This window comes from Dromaius novaehollandiae, chromosome 2 (genome assembly GCF_036370855.1).
Source record: "Dromaius novaehollandiae isolate bDroNov1 chromosome 2, bDroNov1.hap1, whole genome shotgun sequence".
In the NCBI taxonomy this organism is placed as follows: Eukaryota; Metazoa; Chordata; class Aves; order Casuariiformes; family Dromaiidae; genus Dromaius; species Dromaius novaehollandiae.
In genome coordinates this window covers 7,057,507-7,074,384 of record NC_088099.1, presented here as the reverse complement: position 1 = coordinate 7,074,384, position 16,878 = coordinate 7,057,507, and the positions used below count along the sequence as shown (strand labels likewise).

At 41.7% G+C, this 16,878-nt stretch overlaps 1 protein-coding gene across 2 annotated transcripts in view; it reads right to left on the bottom strand.

Moving 5' to 3' along the window:
- LOC112981268 (sodium channel protein type 5 subunit alpha-like) overlaps window positions 1–16,878 on the bottom strand; it is a 164,994-nt gene that overhangs the window by 17,168 nt on the left and 130,948 nt on the right. For both annotated transcript variants that reach the window (XM_064505711.1, XM_064505712.1), the window contains exon 19: window positions 4,764–4,886. In XM_064505711.1, coding sequence (XP_064361781.1) covers window positions 4,764–4,886 — 123 coding nt within the window. The remainder of the gene's footprint in view (window positions 1–4,763; window positions 4,887–16,878) is intronic.

Genomic DNA, 16,878 nt, shown 5'->3' with positions numbered 1-16,878 from the left:
TGACAGGACCCAGGCATTCAGGTTTCAGCAGTGCAAACAATGGCCATTCCTGCATCCTGCTTTTTTCCTTCTGCTGAATTATGTTCAATGGCTTGTAGATAACAAAACATGACACGAGACTGGAACAAATCCTGTAACACCTCTCCGAATGAATTATTAACAAAGGGGCTCACTCTTCTCTCATGGCTTCTGCTTTTACACCAGTGTGATGCCATTTGGTCTGTGGAAGCACTCTTAATTTACACTGGGACAAGTGAGGATTAAAGACCTGAATATGTAGAGGCAAGTTATTATCATAAATTCATATTGAAAGTTAAGCTGCAATCCTTGCCATGGAAAAGGTTGAATTTCTGCAGCATCTAGAAACAGCAACATATATAGTCATATATAATAAAAGGTTTGATACTTCTTCATTTCTAATGAGACCTTTATAGCTGAGGCCGCCTTCCCTGCAGCTTCTTTTGGGATAGCCTAGAAACGGAGCCAACCTCCTCCCTGTCTGCAGTGGTGCAAATCCAAGTTCATGCCTTGTCCCCAGCTCTCCTGATCGCATGGACCATCTGCTCAGAAGAAGGTGATTCAGATTTTAAATCCAGAAAAAAGGCTTGCATGATGCAGTAATCTTTCACTTAAGCAGAGGTCGCCAGCTTTTACTCAGTGTTTCCAGACCAGGCTATAACTTCTAGCCAAGCCTGGGCACAGATTTTGCAAAGACATCTAATTCACAGTATAATGGTTTCAAATAATGGACAATCACCTTATTAGGTAATCTATTCCTTGTGTCCTTTGCAATGTCCTCACTGTTAGGAACAGGTGCCTTATTTTTAGGCTGAATTTGCTGAACTTGAGCCACTACTCGTCTGGTCTCATGGTACCTTCCCTTGAAGATCTGAGAGCTTTCTGCTATTAGAAATCTGCTCCTGTCATCTCTGTCTTGATTGTGGGTGAGTTACTAATGAACATTGTTTTGGATAATTAAATAAATTAGGCTGCTTTCTAATTGTCATGTTTTGTTCAGATTTTGAATCACACTCATAGCTCTTTGCAGAGCCCTTCCTATTTCTAACACCCCATTTCCAGCAGGGATGGGGGAAGTCCACAATTCCAACACTGCCTGCAGTAAAGCTTTGCGGAGCACTGCCCTCTCCCTCTGTCTGCTTGGTTATTTCCCTGGTTACTGAGGGATTGGACTAGTCATCTCACCCATCTGATCACCCTGCAAGCTCATGTCCTGCTGACCAGTCATCCTGATCCCTAAGTCCTTTTCAGCCACTGTTTTCCAAGAAACATCCCCCAGAGTGACCTACTTTCTCTCTTCCTACGCATAGGATGTATTTGGTTTTATTAAAATGCATGTTGTAAAATTGATCTGTTTTTCCCTGTGATCCAGATCAGTCAGTATAATTCCCTTATCCGTAATATCACTTACTACTCCGCTCACTTTATGTCTGGCCTTGTCAGCAAAGATTTTATATTTTCTTCCAAATGCTGTTAAAGTCCAGATTAAGGACAGCTTTTATTCCAAAGGATCGCTCACCCTGAGACACTCATCACAGAATTTACAGTTTCATCACTGTTTACCATTACTTTTTTGAGATCCATCATCCATTTTAAATTAATTTAGAGTATGTTTACTTGGCTTGGTACAAAGCTCATTTTTTCATCAGAATGTCCTGTGGTATCAGATTCCTCTCTGAAATCTAAGGATATTATATCAGTGCAGTTACCGTCATCAGCATAATTTGTAATCAAATCAAAGGACCATATCAGTTTTACAAGACCTATTCCCATGAAATCATGCTAACTAGCATTAATTATGCTATTTCTTTACTGAATGTATCTTGTAGCAGCCTCACCAGGACTTTGCCTCCTATCATCTTCACATTAAATAGTCTATAATCATCCTATCTATCCTTTTAAAATACTGCAATCGCATTTGTTGCTGGGAAGAGATTTGCAGGGAAGTGGCACCTCTGAAATAATTTCTTGATGGACAAGGGATGGGGAGGCACGGGAGACTGCATGACTCGGGACAGGCAGACCTAAGTTAATTTACCATGTGCTCTAACATGGCCTGGAAGGTGGTGGGCAACGTGGGTTGGTGGCACGTGCATGGAAACCCTCGGGTCTGCTGTAACTGCCGGGCGGGACACTGCTCTCCTTGGGGTCAGCTTCTGGGAGAGAGGGGCAGGATGGGAACAGTTCTGCCTTCCTTTGCAGACCTCGCTGTTGGTTTGGTAGGTGCTGAGGCTTGCTTCAAACTCAGACAGGTCTCAGCCCCTTTAAAGACAGAGAAAGGCCTGAGGTGTTATGGCAACAGGTCCTGTAGGCCATCCAAGTGCTACTCTGTGCTTTTGCCTCAGGACCAGTTGGTTCCAAAACCTAGATACAGCATTAATAAACCAAGTCTCTCACTGCTATTTAAATGAGAACTTTCTCGTTCCTGCTCTAGTCATGCAGACATCCCTGAGATCCTCAAGCAAAGGATATTATGGTAGAGTAAACTATTATTATTTTCTTACTGTCAGGGTTTGCATCTCAACATTATCATTATCCATCACTGTGCTGGCAATTTTCCTGTGCATTCTGGAGCATATGAACTCCTAATAATGAAAGGTCTTACTGTCCCTAGTCATGTTAAGTATGGTTAGACATACTAAAAATAAGATGATTTGATTTGCCAATAGCACGTATTCTCAATTACACTTTATCATAATTTACAAGCTAATTCACTACCTCCGATAGCTCAGAAAGACTGAATATATTTCAGCTGCAGCAGAGATACAGTGAAGAAAAAGGATATTGTACCAGGCACCTGGGGTATGAGCATGTTAAGAATGAAACTTGCTGGGCTGATGCAGCAGCATGTGTTTACAACATGTAGGATCTCCCCCAAACCAGTCTCTTGCTGTTCTCAGAAAGCCTCTTGATAGAGATGTGAGCTTTTTCATACTACTTCTTCACTATTTCAGTTTCTCACTTTTCCTGTGCTTTGAGCTAGTCTGCCCAGTGTTTTTCAGATTTGAATCCTATTTAGTTAAACTGACACAAAGTCAAGAGTGAACATTCTTATGTCGGCTTAAAATATGTTAAAGGGGTTTCACTTGAACCTGCAAATCTACCAATAGAAGCTAAGCCTTTATAAGCCAGATTTAAATTTATTTGAGAGAGCCCATGCACAAATCACTCTGCTAGTTAAACAAGTGTAACTTTTGTTGAAACCAGCTTTTGTTCAACTTACGTATGTTTAATAAAGACATGGATTGAAATCGTCAGATGGTGTGAGACTGAGCATCTATAGCAACATCAGTACTGCAATTTCACTTTGTATCAGCTGAGGATTTGCAGTGTTGCTTCCATTTTTATTTTGTGAAAAAACCATAAAGCATTGCCTGTGTTTGCTGAAAGGAGTGTGGTGAATGAAAGAATTCAGGTTTGGTAGCCCACATGAACAGACCCTCTTGAACCTTTCTTTCTCTGTTAGTATCAATATAGAGAAAAGTGATCTGCAACTGGATTTGGCTGTACTTCATTCACAGAAATGATGTGATTTAAAGACTCACAAGGTCTATAGGACAAAGTCAGCGATCCCTAACTCTAGTCATCCACAGAACAGGCAAAGTATGGGTTACAGCAGTAAAAAGTTCTCAAAAATTGCTCTGTTGTGCTATATCTCCTGGGTTGTCTCAGATTCGAGGCTCACTTGGCCCTCCACCTGTCTCACTGCAGTGGTGTTGCAAGGAGGATATCTAACTGCTAGGAGATCAGTGCATGAGCTACACATTTTAGTCACTGATGATTCAGACCAAAATTTGTCTACAGGAAAGCTCTGCCCTGAATATACCTCAGTAAAAAGGCTGTACCATTTTCTTTGGCCTGGTAGAGAGATTTGGGTTCTCCAGACAGAACGTAAGTTGTTTTACATGTAATTATGCCCACCGATCATGAAAGTGGTGCTCATGGGTTACAGAGGAGATGCCATACAGAGATTTGCTTTATCTTGCTATGTGATCTGCAAGATTAGCAGTAAACTCAGCTCATATAGATAACAGTTGTCATCGTTTGCAAGTCATGCATGGTGCAAGGAGTTAAATAAACAAATTGCCAATCTAGACGTGCTTGATTAGCATAGTAGGTAGGCTTAACAAATAAACAGGTATGTTGTGAGGATATAGTCAGCCAGGGAAAGCAATGCAGAAGGGAGAGAGACAGATATACAAGACAGCAGCAAACAGAAGTTACTGGTTATAATGTTAATCCTGACATTCCACATTACAACTGAAATATGTTCAAAGAAAAGATTTTGTAAATTTGTTCATTTGCTCTCCATATCTTTGGTATTTCTAATTTTTCCTTTAATGATTAGTGAAAAAGTCCTGAAGAACTTTCCCAGTCAGTCTCATTTTAATGCATGTCAAAAGCAGGGAGCAAACTTGTGGCTCTGTTATTCCCCTGATATGTCTTATAATTGAGAAGTAATTGTTAGCCAGATGCTTCCTCAGCCAAAAAGCTGTTTTTAAAAACACAATATGACAAGTTATGCAGTGGGATTAGTTTGTCGTGAAATCCACCAGAGGATAAAGTTGCAATGATACAATTGCAGCCATGACAAAGGAGGGATTTCTGATTTTGTTGTTTTGATACAGCTTTATCATTCATTTCCTTTGGCAGACTAAATGAAGATACAACTAAGTGCAATAGGGCCCTGTTACATGCTTGATGTCACACAGTTGAGCTTTGATTGGTGCTTTATTTACTCTTACCCTCATCCCTTCAAATCGTGACAATGCTCTTAATGGTCTCAAAGCTCGGAGGGTCCGGAGGGATTTAATGGGACCCATCTCGGAGTATCCAAGCGTATTAGCTATGAGGCTTATTAAAGAGACCTGCAGGGAGACACAAAGCAAAAATCCAATGTTAGTAGACTTCTGCCATTTTCCTTCTCTTGTGCCTTTCCGCTCTGAAAAGAAACAGCTGGTTAGTGGAGCAGTGGAAAAAAAAAAAAACCTTAAATGGAAGCCATTACATTAGACCAATGCAGTAAAAAAGAAGTTTTTACATCCACACATATACAGAATTCTTTCCAGCTCATGAAACCTTTGGTTCCAGTTTAATCCAAACTGTATAGAAATACAGACTTTTAAAGGTGTCCTTTTTCTTTTAACTAAGCATGCAGAACTCTTTTTAGCATCAGCTGGCACAAAGTGAATCAAAAAAGAGATTACTGCCACAAAACCATCACTCTCTGGCACCAGTGCTGTAGATTTTCTGCATGCTTGGGAAGGTGTGTGAGCACCTTCCACTTTTGAAATATGATGAGTCACGTAAGTGTTATAATTTAGGGCTTTCCAGATGAACCATTCCATGCACCTGTCAGATCTATCCATTCCTAGCAGGGATAAAAGATTTTAGAATTACCATTCAATTACCAATCTTAAACTTACTGATTAGAAAACAAGTCTTCTAGATTGGCAATAGGTCTGACTTTATACCATAGGCTTTTTAAAGGAATTATGTACACAGAACTGCTTTATTCTGAACTTTTTCACTTTACTCAGATTCCTACACAGCCTGTAAAGGAGAAGGAAAGTTGACAGGTACTCAGCGTTAAGGTTCATTCCCCCTCAAGGACTATTTATTTGAAATAAACTATTTTCAAATCTGGTGAAAGCATGGAGAGGTTTCAATGCTCTTCTTGTTCTCAGAGCTTTCATAGTGCCCAGCTGGTCATAAATGTGGATGCTATTGGGCACAGAACTGGAATCTGTGTGAATTGAAGTTGAGATTACTGGTCAGATAAACAAATATATGGAGCAAATGGATTTTGCACACTGAAATCAGAGTTCACAACCTGAATTCTTACCGACCAGGAAGTGAGAAACAAAACAGTTCTCCAACATCATAAACATCACTCTGATTTCCACATATTAAAAAAGGAAGCATAATTAATCCCCATATTTAATAATCTGTTCTTTTCTCAGAAGAAAGAGACCTATGCCTACTGCTCTTGACCATTCCCTTACTCCCATCTTATTTTAACAACTTTCACAGCCCCAGTTATCATAGTATCTGAGCATCTCACACTCACTAGTGTATTTATCTGCAAAGCTTACCTGAAAGAAATGTGTTTTATTGCCATTTAAAAGATAGAAACTAAGTCTAAAAGCTCAGATTCTTCTACCCTACATAAAAAATAGGTGCGTTATCTAAAAGCAGCCTCTAAGCTTCCCCATGAAGACAGCTGACTCTGGTGAGAAATCATCCCATCTATTTTAAGATGGGATGACTTTTTCTCTGAACATGAGAGTGACCAGTCCAACATCACCCATGAGGTTTGTGATAAGGCAGGACATGACCAGCCCGGTCTCCTAAATCCTAGGCTAGTGTCCTAAATGGTGCATCCTTTCTCCTCAATATATATTCGTTTGTGTACAGTATTGTCTTTGTACTGTACTGTGTACAGTACAAAGCATCTTTGCAAAACTGGCTCAATTTGTTTAATTATTTATGTACTGATGTTTTTATTGTGACATAGGCATTGCAGCAAGGCTAAGGGCAGAAGGTCCAGGAGACTCCTAGGCTGGGATGGATGCAACGGGCTGGATATCTGCTGGGATGAGTTAGCCTGACCCTGCAGACGACAAAGTGGCACCGAGTCTGGCTGTCATGCTTTGACATGTCGCTATTTAACAAGGTGTGACACAAACTCACCTCCTTTGTACAGACCCAGTGGCTGATGTGGAAAGAAGGTCTGCTAACAAACACTTTCTCATTTTAGTGGTGAGTATGCTTTAAGAACTTTGCAGTTGACAATCAGAGTGTTTCCTTCCCTAAGAAAACTCTTGAAAGACTTGAACTCGTGACATGTTTGTGCAGAAGAAGCTATTTTGTGGTAGCGTGCAGCCTAGCAATGTCTTCTCTATCTTCTACTAGCAGGGCTTTTATGACTATGATCTGTACCCTGAAGTTTCATTAAAATATAGTCCAAAGCCTGCAACTTTTATTTGCTCTTCCAATTTTCTTTAATGAGAAAGGAGAAAGGACTGCAGGATTTGGCTAATAGCATTAGCAGATGAGCAGTATGCTTATATATTAGAGCCATTCTAAGACCTCTTAAAATTTTAACATAAATGGCATTTTCGAGGTATCTCATTAAAAGTACCACTGCGGCACATATTCCTATCGTTGGTGGAAAGTTTAGTCCAGAAAATGGCATTAACTCCACAAAGTCTTGGAGCTTCTTAACTAGAAAGTCTGGAGGTATAAGAGAAATAGTATGCTATATGATAGAAATCAAGATATGTACGCTCATATGTTCCAAGGTGAGCTCATTCATTTGTAAAATGAATGTACAGATTTAAAAGAAAATGAAACAAATACAGAGCACTCGACACCCTTCTTCTTCACAATCTTCACCCGCAACGACTAAAAGTCAAGTCCTTTAAAGGTTTTCAGTTTGCCTGGTACATGCTTCTGCTTTCTGCCTCCCTCAGTCTCAGATTTATGTCCTATAACTCCCCCTTCTCTCAGGGCAGAAGATGTCTTGTTCCAATCCTGCAAGACCAGACTTTGGGTCTGAGCGGGTTACCATTTTCTCTAGAGTGCCATAAATGTCACCCTGAAATGCATCACAGGTGCTGCTGTCCTCCTGACACAGATTTACACAGCATTAGATATCTATTCAGAGGATTAGGCCGTGAAGCTGTGTGATATTTGGTGGTGATTTACAAGGCTGGAGTCAGAAATCAGCCTGAGACAACTCGCTTAAATGCACGACTGTTGATTTTGAAGGTATCCCCGTCAAATATTGTTTATAGGAGAATCACTAAAGCAGAGACTTGGCCATTTCAACTTGATTAAAAGTGACCCGGAAGGCTATTTTTAGGAAAAAAATCAAGCAGTTTTCAAAATTGGTGCTGACTGCCCCACATAATCACAGCAAAAGGTGAAGTCAGCGGTTTCTGTTACTTTTTTTTCCTGTTACAAGGCTATGCAGCCTCGAGCTACTCTAGGTTTCTGCCTTGTGCTCTGTTTGGTATCAGAATCCTCCTGGCACCTGGAAAACAACTCCAGAGTCAATGCAAACTCCAGTTCCTCAATATTGCACATATTTCTAATTCTTTCAATATCTGTTTTGCAAACTGGTTTGTAGGTTTTTCAGGAAAAAATGCCTCTGAAGACCAGGTGGCACCATAATATTATGAAATGTAGTCAGACCCTAAAGAGTCGCTGTTGCCTAGGACTCTCTCTCATGAAATGCACCATCTGTTGTGGGGCTTAGGCCTTCGCCTCCCATGGCAAGTGTGCTAACCGGTAAGCTGCAGAGTCCTCTTTCTCCTGTGCACTTCTTCTGACCCAAGAAGAAGTCCATTGCTCTTATTTGCAGATGTTCTGCTTCTAGTGTATCCCTAGAGTGTTTTTTCAGCACCTGCTAGATCTTACTAAGAAGTTTTCACAGATGTTCTGTCTAAATCCTGTATTTCCCTTTACTTCTGTATATTCTGTGTCTCCCTTTGTTTGCCGTTTATTCTGCTACAGTCCCCAGGACAACACCTTCACTCGAATTTCCTATCATGAGCTGCTGCTTACAACTTAGCGAGCAAAGAGGACCAGTAAGTGAGGTGAATTACCCTTTTAAGTCAGTGTATGCAGTCCTGACTCCACTGACATTAATGGCAAAATTTCCATGATGGGGGGCTAGGATTTCAGTTCTTCCTCTCAGTACAGCCAAGCAAGAGCTCAACCTCAGTGCTGTCAGTGGCTTCCCAACATTTCTTCCACGGACTCAGCCCCTGAAACAGGCAGCATTTACCACCTGGCTCCGTGGCTGAGCTTCCCAGCAAGGCCCTAGGGTGCTGGGCAAAGCCACGTCTGATGCTTCCTGCACGCCGTGGCTTCTCCTTGCCACTGTAGAGAGGCGCTTGGTGTCGAGCTTTCCCTAATCCTGGCTTTTAGGGAAGTTTATTGCCCTTGTTACTTACTGTCTTTGCCCAGGGACAGTTTTATCTCTATAGATTTCTAATTTTATCTGTATAGGTTTCCCCTGCTGGGAGGATGACAGAGCTCGAGCGAAGCAGGGTTTGTATGGCAGCTTCCTGGAGCTGGGTGAAGGGAGAGATGAGTGAACCCCATCTCTTTCATTTTTGCCCTTTTCAAAGTCATGTTCAAGACAAAATGAGAGCTTTTAAATTGTGTGACTGCATTAAGCACTTGAAATGCCAGCCACAGGGATTACCAGGCCCACGTCCGGTATTTTAAAAGGAGACCTCCTGTCATCTGTGGGGCTCAGTGGAACTAGTAGCATGTGTTCAGAGTGCCCCGCTGTATGACATACGCGTGTGTTTCCAGGGCAAAATCAAGAAAAATCAACGAGTTTAGACTGCTAGAATATAGGCAATGATCTCTGGAAAGAGGGTAGCCTGATTAGCAACTTTTTAAAGTTATTGCTAAGATGCTTCTAATGAGATTAATAACTGAATTTCTTAATCATTTTGACAATGCACTACTAGGTTATAATTGCTCCCCCCTTCCAAAATCTTATCGAGGAATCAGCAGGATTTTTCAGCAACCGTCACTTATTCAGATTCAATATTTACAGGGATCTTGTCATGTTCCTGAGATCATACAGCACATGTACTTGTACCTAAGTGCGCATTAGTACTAAATTCCCACACGCTACGTGTTGTCTCTGCCTGCAGGTGACCATGCGCCATGTGTCCAAGCATTCACCGCCACCCCAGAGAAGCAGACTGAAGGCAGGGGCCAGGAAAGTGAGCTGCTTTTAAAATGGTAGGTTTATGGTGTACTTCCTTAAGCTATCAAACTGTTTTAATTGCTTAAAGAACTCTACATCAGTGTTCGCTGTAATTCATGAGTTGACATATACGCAGCATCTTTTGGACTATTAAAACTGTTCATTACAAACATACAGAGATAAAGACATATAATAGGTATATGTGTCTTTACTATCTGACAATGACTTACGAAATTGGTGATATAAACTGATATAAACCCCAGTAAAGCTGTCTAAAGAGAATTTTAAAGTTGCAGAAAAAACACATTTACAAATTAGGAAGTGTAATAATTCAGCTTCCTTTCAGCATGCACGGGGGAAACAGCTTTAATCATAAGATCACATACTGGTTTACCCAAGGAGCTAGTGCATTTATACCAGTAGAGGAATTACTTTCTGTTCTCTAGTTACTTTTTTATATCCATACGTTTCAAAAGCACATGAGTAGCATGCACGCACTTCTTAGCCGTGAAATCTTGCTGGCCCCCAAGGTGAGAAAGGCACACTCTTTGAGAGCCGTGTTTCATCCGACTCTGACAGAGTTTCCTATGACAAGGAGATTGGTTTGAGCTGGAAGAGGGGCAGCTCCTTTCTTTCTTGTGTTCCTTCTTGCCAGCCTGAAAGCACATCATTTCAGACGACCAGGGAGTGTCCACTGGACCAAGCTGGAAGCAAACTAGCTACACTTAGACCTAAGCAGCATGATTCAAAGGCAGGTGCTACTGAGTGCAGACTTCATTATTGTGTTAACCCCTGATAACCACCTAGAGATGGGTGAATAGCAGAACCCAGCGAACAAGGAGTGCTGCCTGGGCAATAATAAAAATTCTCTCTATCTGCTAGTTTAGAGCCTAAAATCCATGAGAACAATGAAAATGTCTGCTAAATGTCTGCCCTCCTGCAGCACGCAGCTGTGAGCAGTCCCCTTGCAAGCTGCTCTCGTAGGTAGAGAACATGAGACCTCCTTCCCGGTTTGGGCCACAGCATATGTTTCATGTAGCCAGGGATTTCGTCAAATTAACCTGCTTGTTCAAATTAGAGGGTAGGGAGCAGGGAAGAAAGGATATCCAAAAGGGAACACAACAGCTGGTTTGAAGGCTTTCGCCACTTATTTAAATAAGCAATCTAAGCTAATGCAGGCCTCCAGTGCTTTCAAATAGCTTTTTACATGCTCTGGGAACACCTGTCTCTAATTGTGCTTAAAAAAAAAAAAAAAAAAAAAAAGCAAGGTGGAAGAAAGAGAGCTTGGATTACTTTGGGTCCCTCTTTTTAATCCTCTCTGATTTCTCCTGTCAGTTGCTGCCACAGATAGGAATATCCAAAGGGTGGATCTTCAAAGGCCAAGTAGCAGCCCAGGGTCTTTAGAAGACTGTCCTGTGGCCCAAAGCTGCTCCCATTGATTTAAAAAGGAACAGAATTAGATTTGTGTCTCAAACAGATCCCCCCCCCCCCCAAAAAAAAACCCTACAGGGAAAGGGGAATTAGCAAATAAAATTGAAATACATGCAACTTTAGTAGCTGCCACTCTGAAATAATGTCGGATAGGAAAGGCTTGTACTAAGGCTGATATTCCTTTCAGCATCCAGCACTTCTGAGTGCCGATTCATTATCCCCTTATTTTTTTCACATCAGTTCAGCTTTTCACTCTGGCATTGCATTGACTGCTACATGGATGCCTAACTTTATGATTGCATCTGCAAATCAAAAAGTTGCATATTGTGAATTAGGGGTAGAAAGATAAAGGAAAGTCTTACAATTATGACACTGGATGGACACTAAGGAGGCCCAAATCAAATTGTCAGCTCTGCTGTCTGTGTCCTTGAATCACAGCCCTTGCATCTGGATAAAGACCACAAATTTTGTACTGTGGTCATACAGCAGCTCGTGCACCGGCGTTAGTCCATGGCTTGGAGACTAAAGCGCGCCTGCAAGTGCGTTAATGAAGAGCTTCCCAAACATATACTGCCTGCTTGGAGTAAGTTCATTGCTGCTTGTGCAGTGCTCTCACATAATATAATGTGATGGGCCACGTGAGTGCCTAGATTAATTATGAACAAAAAATTATCTCCTGGAAAGCCAGACGCTACTTCTCAAAACTTAGTTTCAAAAAGACTTTTACATCACCAGTCATATTTTTTTCTCCAGGATGTTTCCTCTATGCGCTAGCTTTTTTTCTTTTTCTTTTTCTCTTTCTCTCTCTCTCTCTTTGTCTTTCTCTGCTTTTTTTCTTTTCTTTCCCTCTTTCTCTCTTTCTTCTTTCTTTTCCCCATCTAATACTCAGATTAAGGCTGTGAAGCTCTATTAATATTCCATGTTCTCAGCTTGTTCCCTGTTTCTGCTGTCCATGCCTTTCGAGGCAATATTTCCCTTTCAGAGGGCAGCCTTGTTGTAAACAGCATGTGCCACTCCTGTTGGCTTAAATGCTTTTAAATAAATCATTTCTGCATCCTAATTGCTTCCTGGCAGTTTCCAGAAGAACCTCTTTACATCTTGCTGTTCCCTTAATCTGTCACCTCCTTTACACCTGTTCAGGCTTTTCTAACAACCCCAGCAAATTCCCAAGGCAGATGGCTGGGAATCAAGAATTAAACCGCTGCTGATTTCTGAGGGTAGGGCGAATGATCTGCTGCTGGGAGCGTGCACCCAGCTAGGAGGCAAAGGGCTCGAGTCTCTCACTGATCGGCAGTTTTCCCACACAACCCTTCCCAAAGGGGTTTTCAGCCTTTCTCAATTCACCCGTCCACTGCAAACAGGCATCATTGCCCCAGACCTCGGGGTCCCATTTATCAGTGCTGGGTAGTGATGGCAGGGGGATCGTGGTGGCTTTTTGGGACCACATGATGCTTCTTGATCAGCCAATGCTTGGCCAAGGGCCAAAGGCTTTTTCCGTGTTGCAGCTCTGCCTCTCCAGTGAGCACAGCAGTGGCTACGTGGATGTGGCTGGCTTGAAAAGTCTGGTATTTCTGTTGGGATTTAGAGAAAAAAAAAAAGAGATCCTCATTCTCAAGGAAGTTCTTCTTCTCAGCCAGACTGTGTGCAGAGGAAGCCTTGATTTATGGCAGCTGAATAATAAAGATATTCTCCCCTTAAAAAGAGCTACAAAACCACTGCACCATTCATCCCAGGGTACCTTCTTGCTGCTGAATGCTGTTGTCAGAAGTGGACAGGAAGATGCTTTATTATTATTATTTATTATTTGAAGACAGCATTATAAAGCCAGAGATGTGCATCCTGATTACTGAGAGAACAGACAATCATTTCCCCAGGGACTCAGCCCCATCAACCGTGAGGAGCACCAAGGTGCTGGGCTGAAGGGGTGCTTATTTCTGCGCAGGATTAGGCTCAGCCTTACTTGCATATGTCACGATGCAAAAAGAAATGAGAAAAATCTACGTGGGCTGTTTTCACAAGATGCAGTTCTGGGTTTGCTGGTTTCTGTAAAGCACTTATTTAATCAGAGGTTCCAAATCAATTAAAAAAAATGTAAAAACGCAAAGTTGATGTGGGAAATGTGACAATTTTATCTTGAAAATTATCTCTGTTGGATTTTTCAGCCTGAGTAGATCCTGAGTTTATATTGGCCATGCTAAGATGGAAAGGGACTCTGAAAAGTTATAGGATCTCTGATTCTAGACATCTGACAGAAAGTACAATCTAGAGCCACACCAGAAGTAGGAGTCCTCATCTTCATTTCCCTTGTTGCTAACCACCCTAGAGCCAGTTGTAGAGCCATGCTGGGGTAGGACCAGGCCACATGCCCGTAGACTATGTGTCTGCTGGCTGCTCTCCTTCCTCCACACGTAGTGATGGGAGAGAGGGGAGAGGCTGCAGATGCTGGACAGCCAGTGCTGGAAGTTGGCTTATATCCACAAGCTCTCTTCCTTCCTCTCTTCCCTGCTAGCGGCCCCTTCATCCCTGAGCATCCCGGATGGGCTGGATGGAGCCTCAAGAGTGATGGGATGACATTTTGCCATCTGCAAGTGATGCTGGTAGACAGGCAGAAGGACTGTAGGACAATCCTCCATCTCCATGGAGCGTGTGGGACTCCACGAGGACTGTTAGATACAGTCCACTTCTCCCTCCCTGCACCAATCTTCCATGCAAGGGAAAATATCACTGTATAAGGAATCTGGCTGCTACACTCATAGCAATGGAAAGGACCAGGGAAACTGCATGCAAGAGTTCGAGTTTTATCCCTTTTTTTTTTTTCTTTTTAAGCATTTTCTCCTAAAAAAGCACATTGAAATGTGCTCCATCTTTAAATCATTTAAAGAAATAAAAATAGTTGTTAAATCTAGCTCAACAAAATCTGAGTTGAGCTGTTTTGGGTTGTTTTTTTTTTCCCCCCCCAGATAGCACTCCCAAAAGCTGAAATACACCCTTAGTAAGTAATTCTTCATATTGCTACTGCTTCGCAATGTGCATGCAGGTAGTGAGCTATGCTTCCTGTTGTACTTCTCTCCTCATTTTTGTTTATTGTCCCTTTTCCTCCAGCTCGAGTGTGCTTTGTCCTGCTATGCCTTGCCTGAAACCTAGCTTGGGTTTTCACTTGGCAAGATACAGTTTGCGCTCCTTTTAGCATCTATGTGGTAACTAACATGAGGTGCAAACCAAGATAAGGCAAGACATTTGGATGTTTTTTGCACGTGTTATGTTGAGATAAAGTGTGGGGAGGCAGAAAGGAGATTTACAGTGTCCGCTGACCTGCTAACACACATTAAAGCCAGTTATCTCCTCTTCCTGAGGATTTTTTTTTCACTTATCCTGAATTAGCCAACATGTAGTAATACAACATTTTTGGTTTTCTTCTTGAAAGCAAGGCTCCCTGGTTTCGGGAAAGGGATTCTCTCTTGTATTTGTTATCTGGGAGGTTTATGTCATCAGCAGTGGCCCAGAAGAATGTGCACTCAGACATCTTGAACAATCCCATAAGAGCATTTGCTTTGAGGCACTGGACTAAAACTAGACACAAATGTGCTCTGAATGTGATAATTTTCTGTTGTGACCTGTGGATTTTTGATAGCTCACAGAGAGCACTAATAAATTTGCTCATAAGAAGCTCCTCCAAGTGGCAACCTATATTATTTTTACTTTACCTTGGCTGTATTCTTGTCACTCCATTCTTATATGCTCTTCAGAACAAAAACTAGATGAAATCCACTTGCTTTTAAGATAATTTCCAAAGAATACAAATTGGGTTTCAGTGCTGTTTGGGAACAACTCATTATTGCAGATTGTGCAATTACTGGTAAAGCAAACAGAAATCACCTTGCTAATCAACAGGGAATACAGATGGAAAAAAACAATTAAAGTAATCATAAGTCATCAATATTTACTTCACACAGCAAGTTTTTAATTGTCACTTAAAGACAATCCATCACAAGGGCATAATTTAATTCAATTCAATTTTTAACTAGGAATAGAAAGACCGTTTTAAATTGTTCATCTCAAACCCAAAGATTTTTAGCTGTTTTCTTTTTAACTCATCTGGCAGTGAAGTGTTCTAAGGAGAAATCTCAGAGCAGGCACTTTCCAGGAAACTATCTTGGAAAATGCCATGTCTGTATTTCTTAAGCGTTCAGTGAAAATGACAGTGCCTTTAACGACTGAACATCCATGAGCATTTCTCAAACAAGCAAATAGGAAGTTTGGGAGCAGGCAGTCGCTCGATGGGGAATACAGATCTCTAAGTACAAACTCGGCAGCTCCAGGCAAACCGCAGAAACATGTGCGGTTATCGCCATTCACAAAAGGGGGGGAGAAAAAAGACTACAACTTATTTGACTTCCACAAGAGCCTTTAGAAAATCCTGCCTAGTGGACTTGGTGAATAACTCATTTGAGAAGCCTGGTCACAAAATCTATCACTGAGCCTGGCTTGAACTATTTTGCAGATAAGATATAGTGCTTAACCTGTTGTGAGCCAGTTGTCTCCACAGTGGCAGAACAGGCTCACTGGGAAAAGGGATGAAAGAAGCTATTTTTCTCGTTGGTGACTTGACTAGAGAGAATTGATGGGGTTTCTGGGCAAAAAATTGTGAACTAGATCATCTTCTCATTATTGCTGCAGTACATAGTGTTTGGGCCCATTGCTGACGTTGATCAGCAGGGAAAGAGGATGCCAGCATCTTCAAGAAAGCAATCACTTAAGAAAATGTCTTTCACCAATTACCACACTTCAGAAAGATGTGATATTTGAAAGGATTTGTGGAGAAACCCTCACCTCCTCGCATCTCCAAAATCAGTAAATGACAATCAGTTTCCTTTAAGGCTGGATTTGAACTAACTTTTGGTCAATTAAATTGAACCCCAAAGCTGCAATGGAGATGATGGATTTCTGATAATGGACTTTGTAGAGAGATGACATTAGTGCCCATTTAAGAGGATTTTTCCATGTACGCTGCGGGCAATGAAACTTGACTGCAACTTTTTTTCTGAGCATTACTAATGAATTAGAGCAATTACATCCCTCTCCCAAGAGCTCTGTCGCGACAGCTTCTCCAGGGTATTGGTCTCTCCCCTCTGCGTACAAGGTATGACCAGCTAGCGAAGAAGCTGTCAACGGCAACACCTCCAACGTTTGAATGATGCCAAGCTCCAGATTGATGCCTTTTCTGAACTGACCACCGCAACGGAATAATCCATCCGCTGTCAGCAGAGATTGGGACATAGCTCAGGGTTAATTGGCTCAAGCTCAAACTAGATAAGCTCAAAATAATATTTATAGGTCAGAGGAAACAATTGAAAGGAACATCAAGCACGACACCAGCCTGCACAAATGGTGGAGTTTATCTGCTACTTGTTTAAATATCCAGCCGTCTCTGCCTATCACCGTACACGCCTGGTTGAGAGCAGTTTTCATAAACATTCATTTTGAATTCCATACGCCTTCGTCCCTGGCCAAGTTCATACTCCTCTTTTAATCTGCTTTGTACGAAGAGGTTTTGATTGCATGAATGCTCGGTAAATATCTATTCTTTGTGAAAATATTTGCCTGTGCATCCTAGCACAGAGGCTTGCCCATAAACACCATTCCTGATGGTGACATTGATGTCTGTCTAAACTTCAGATATACTACAGTCTCTG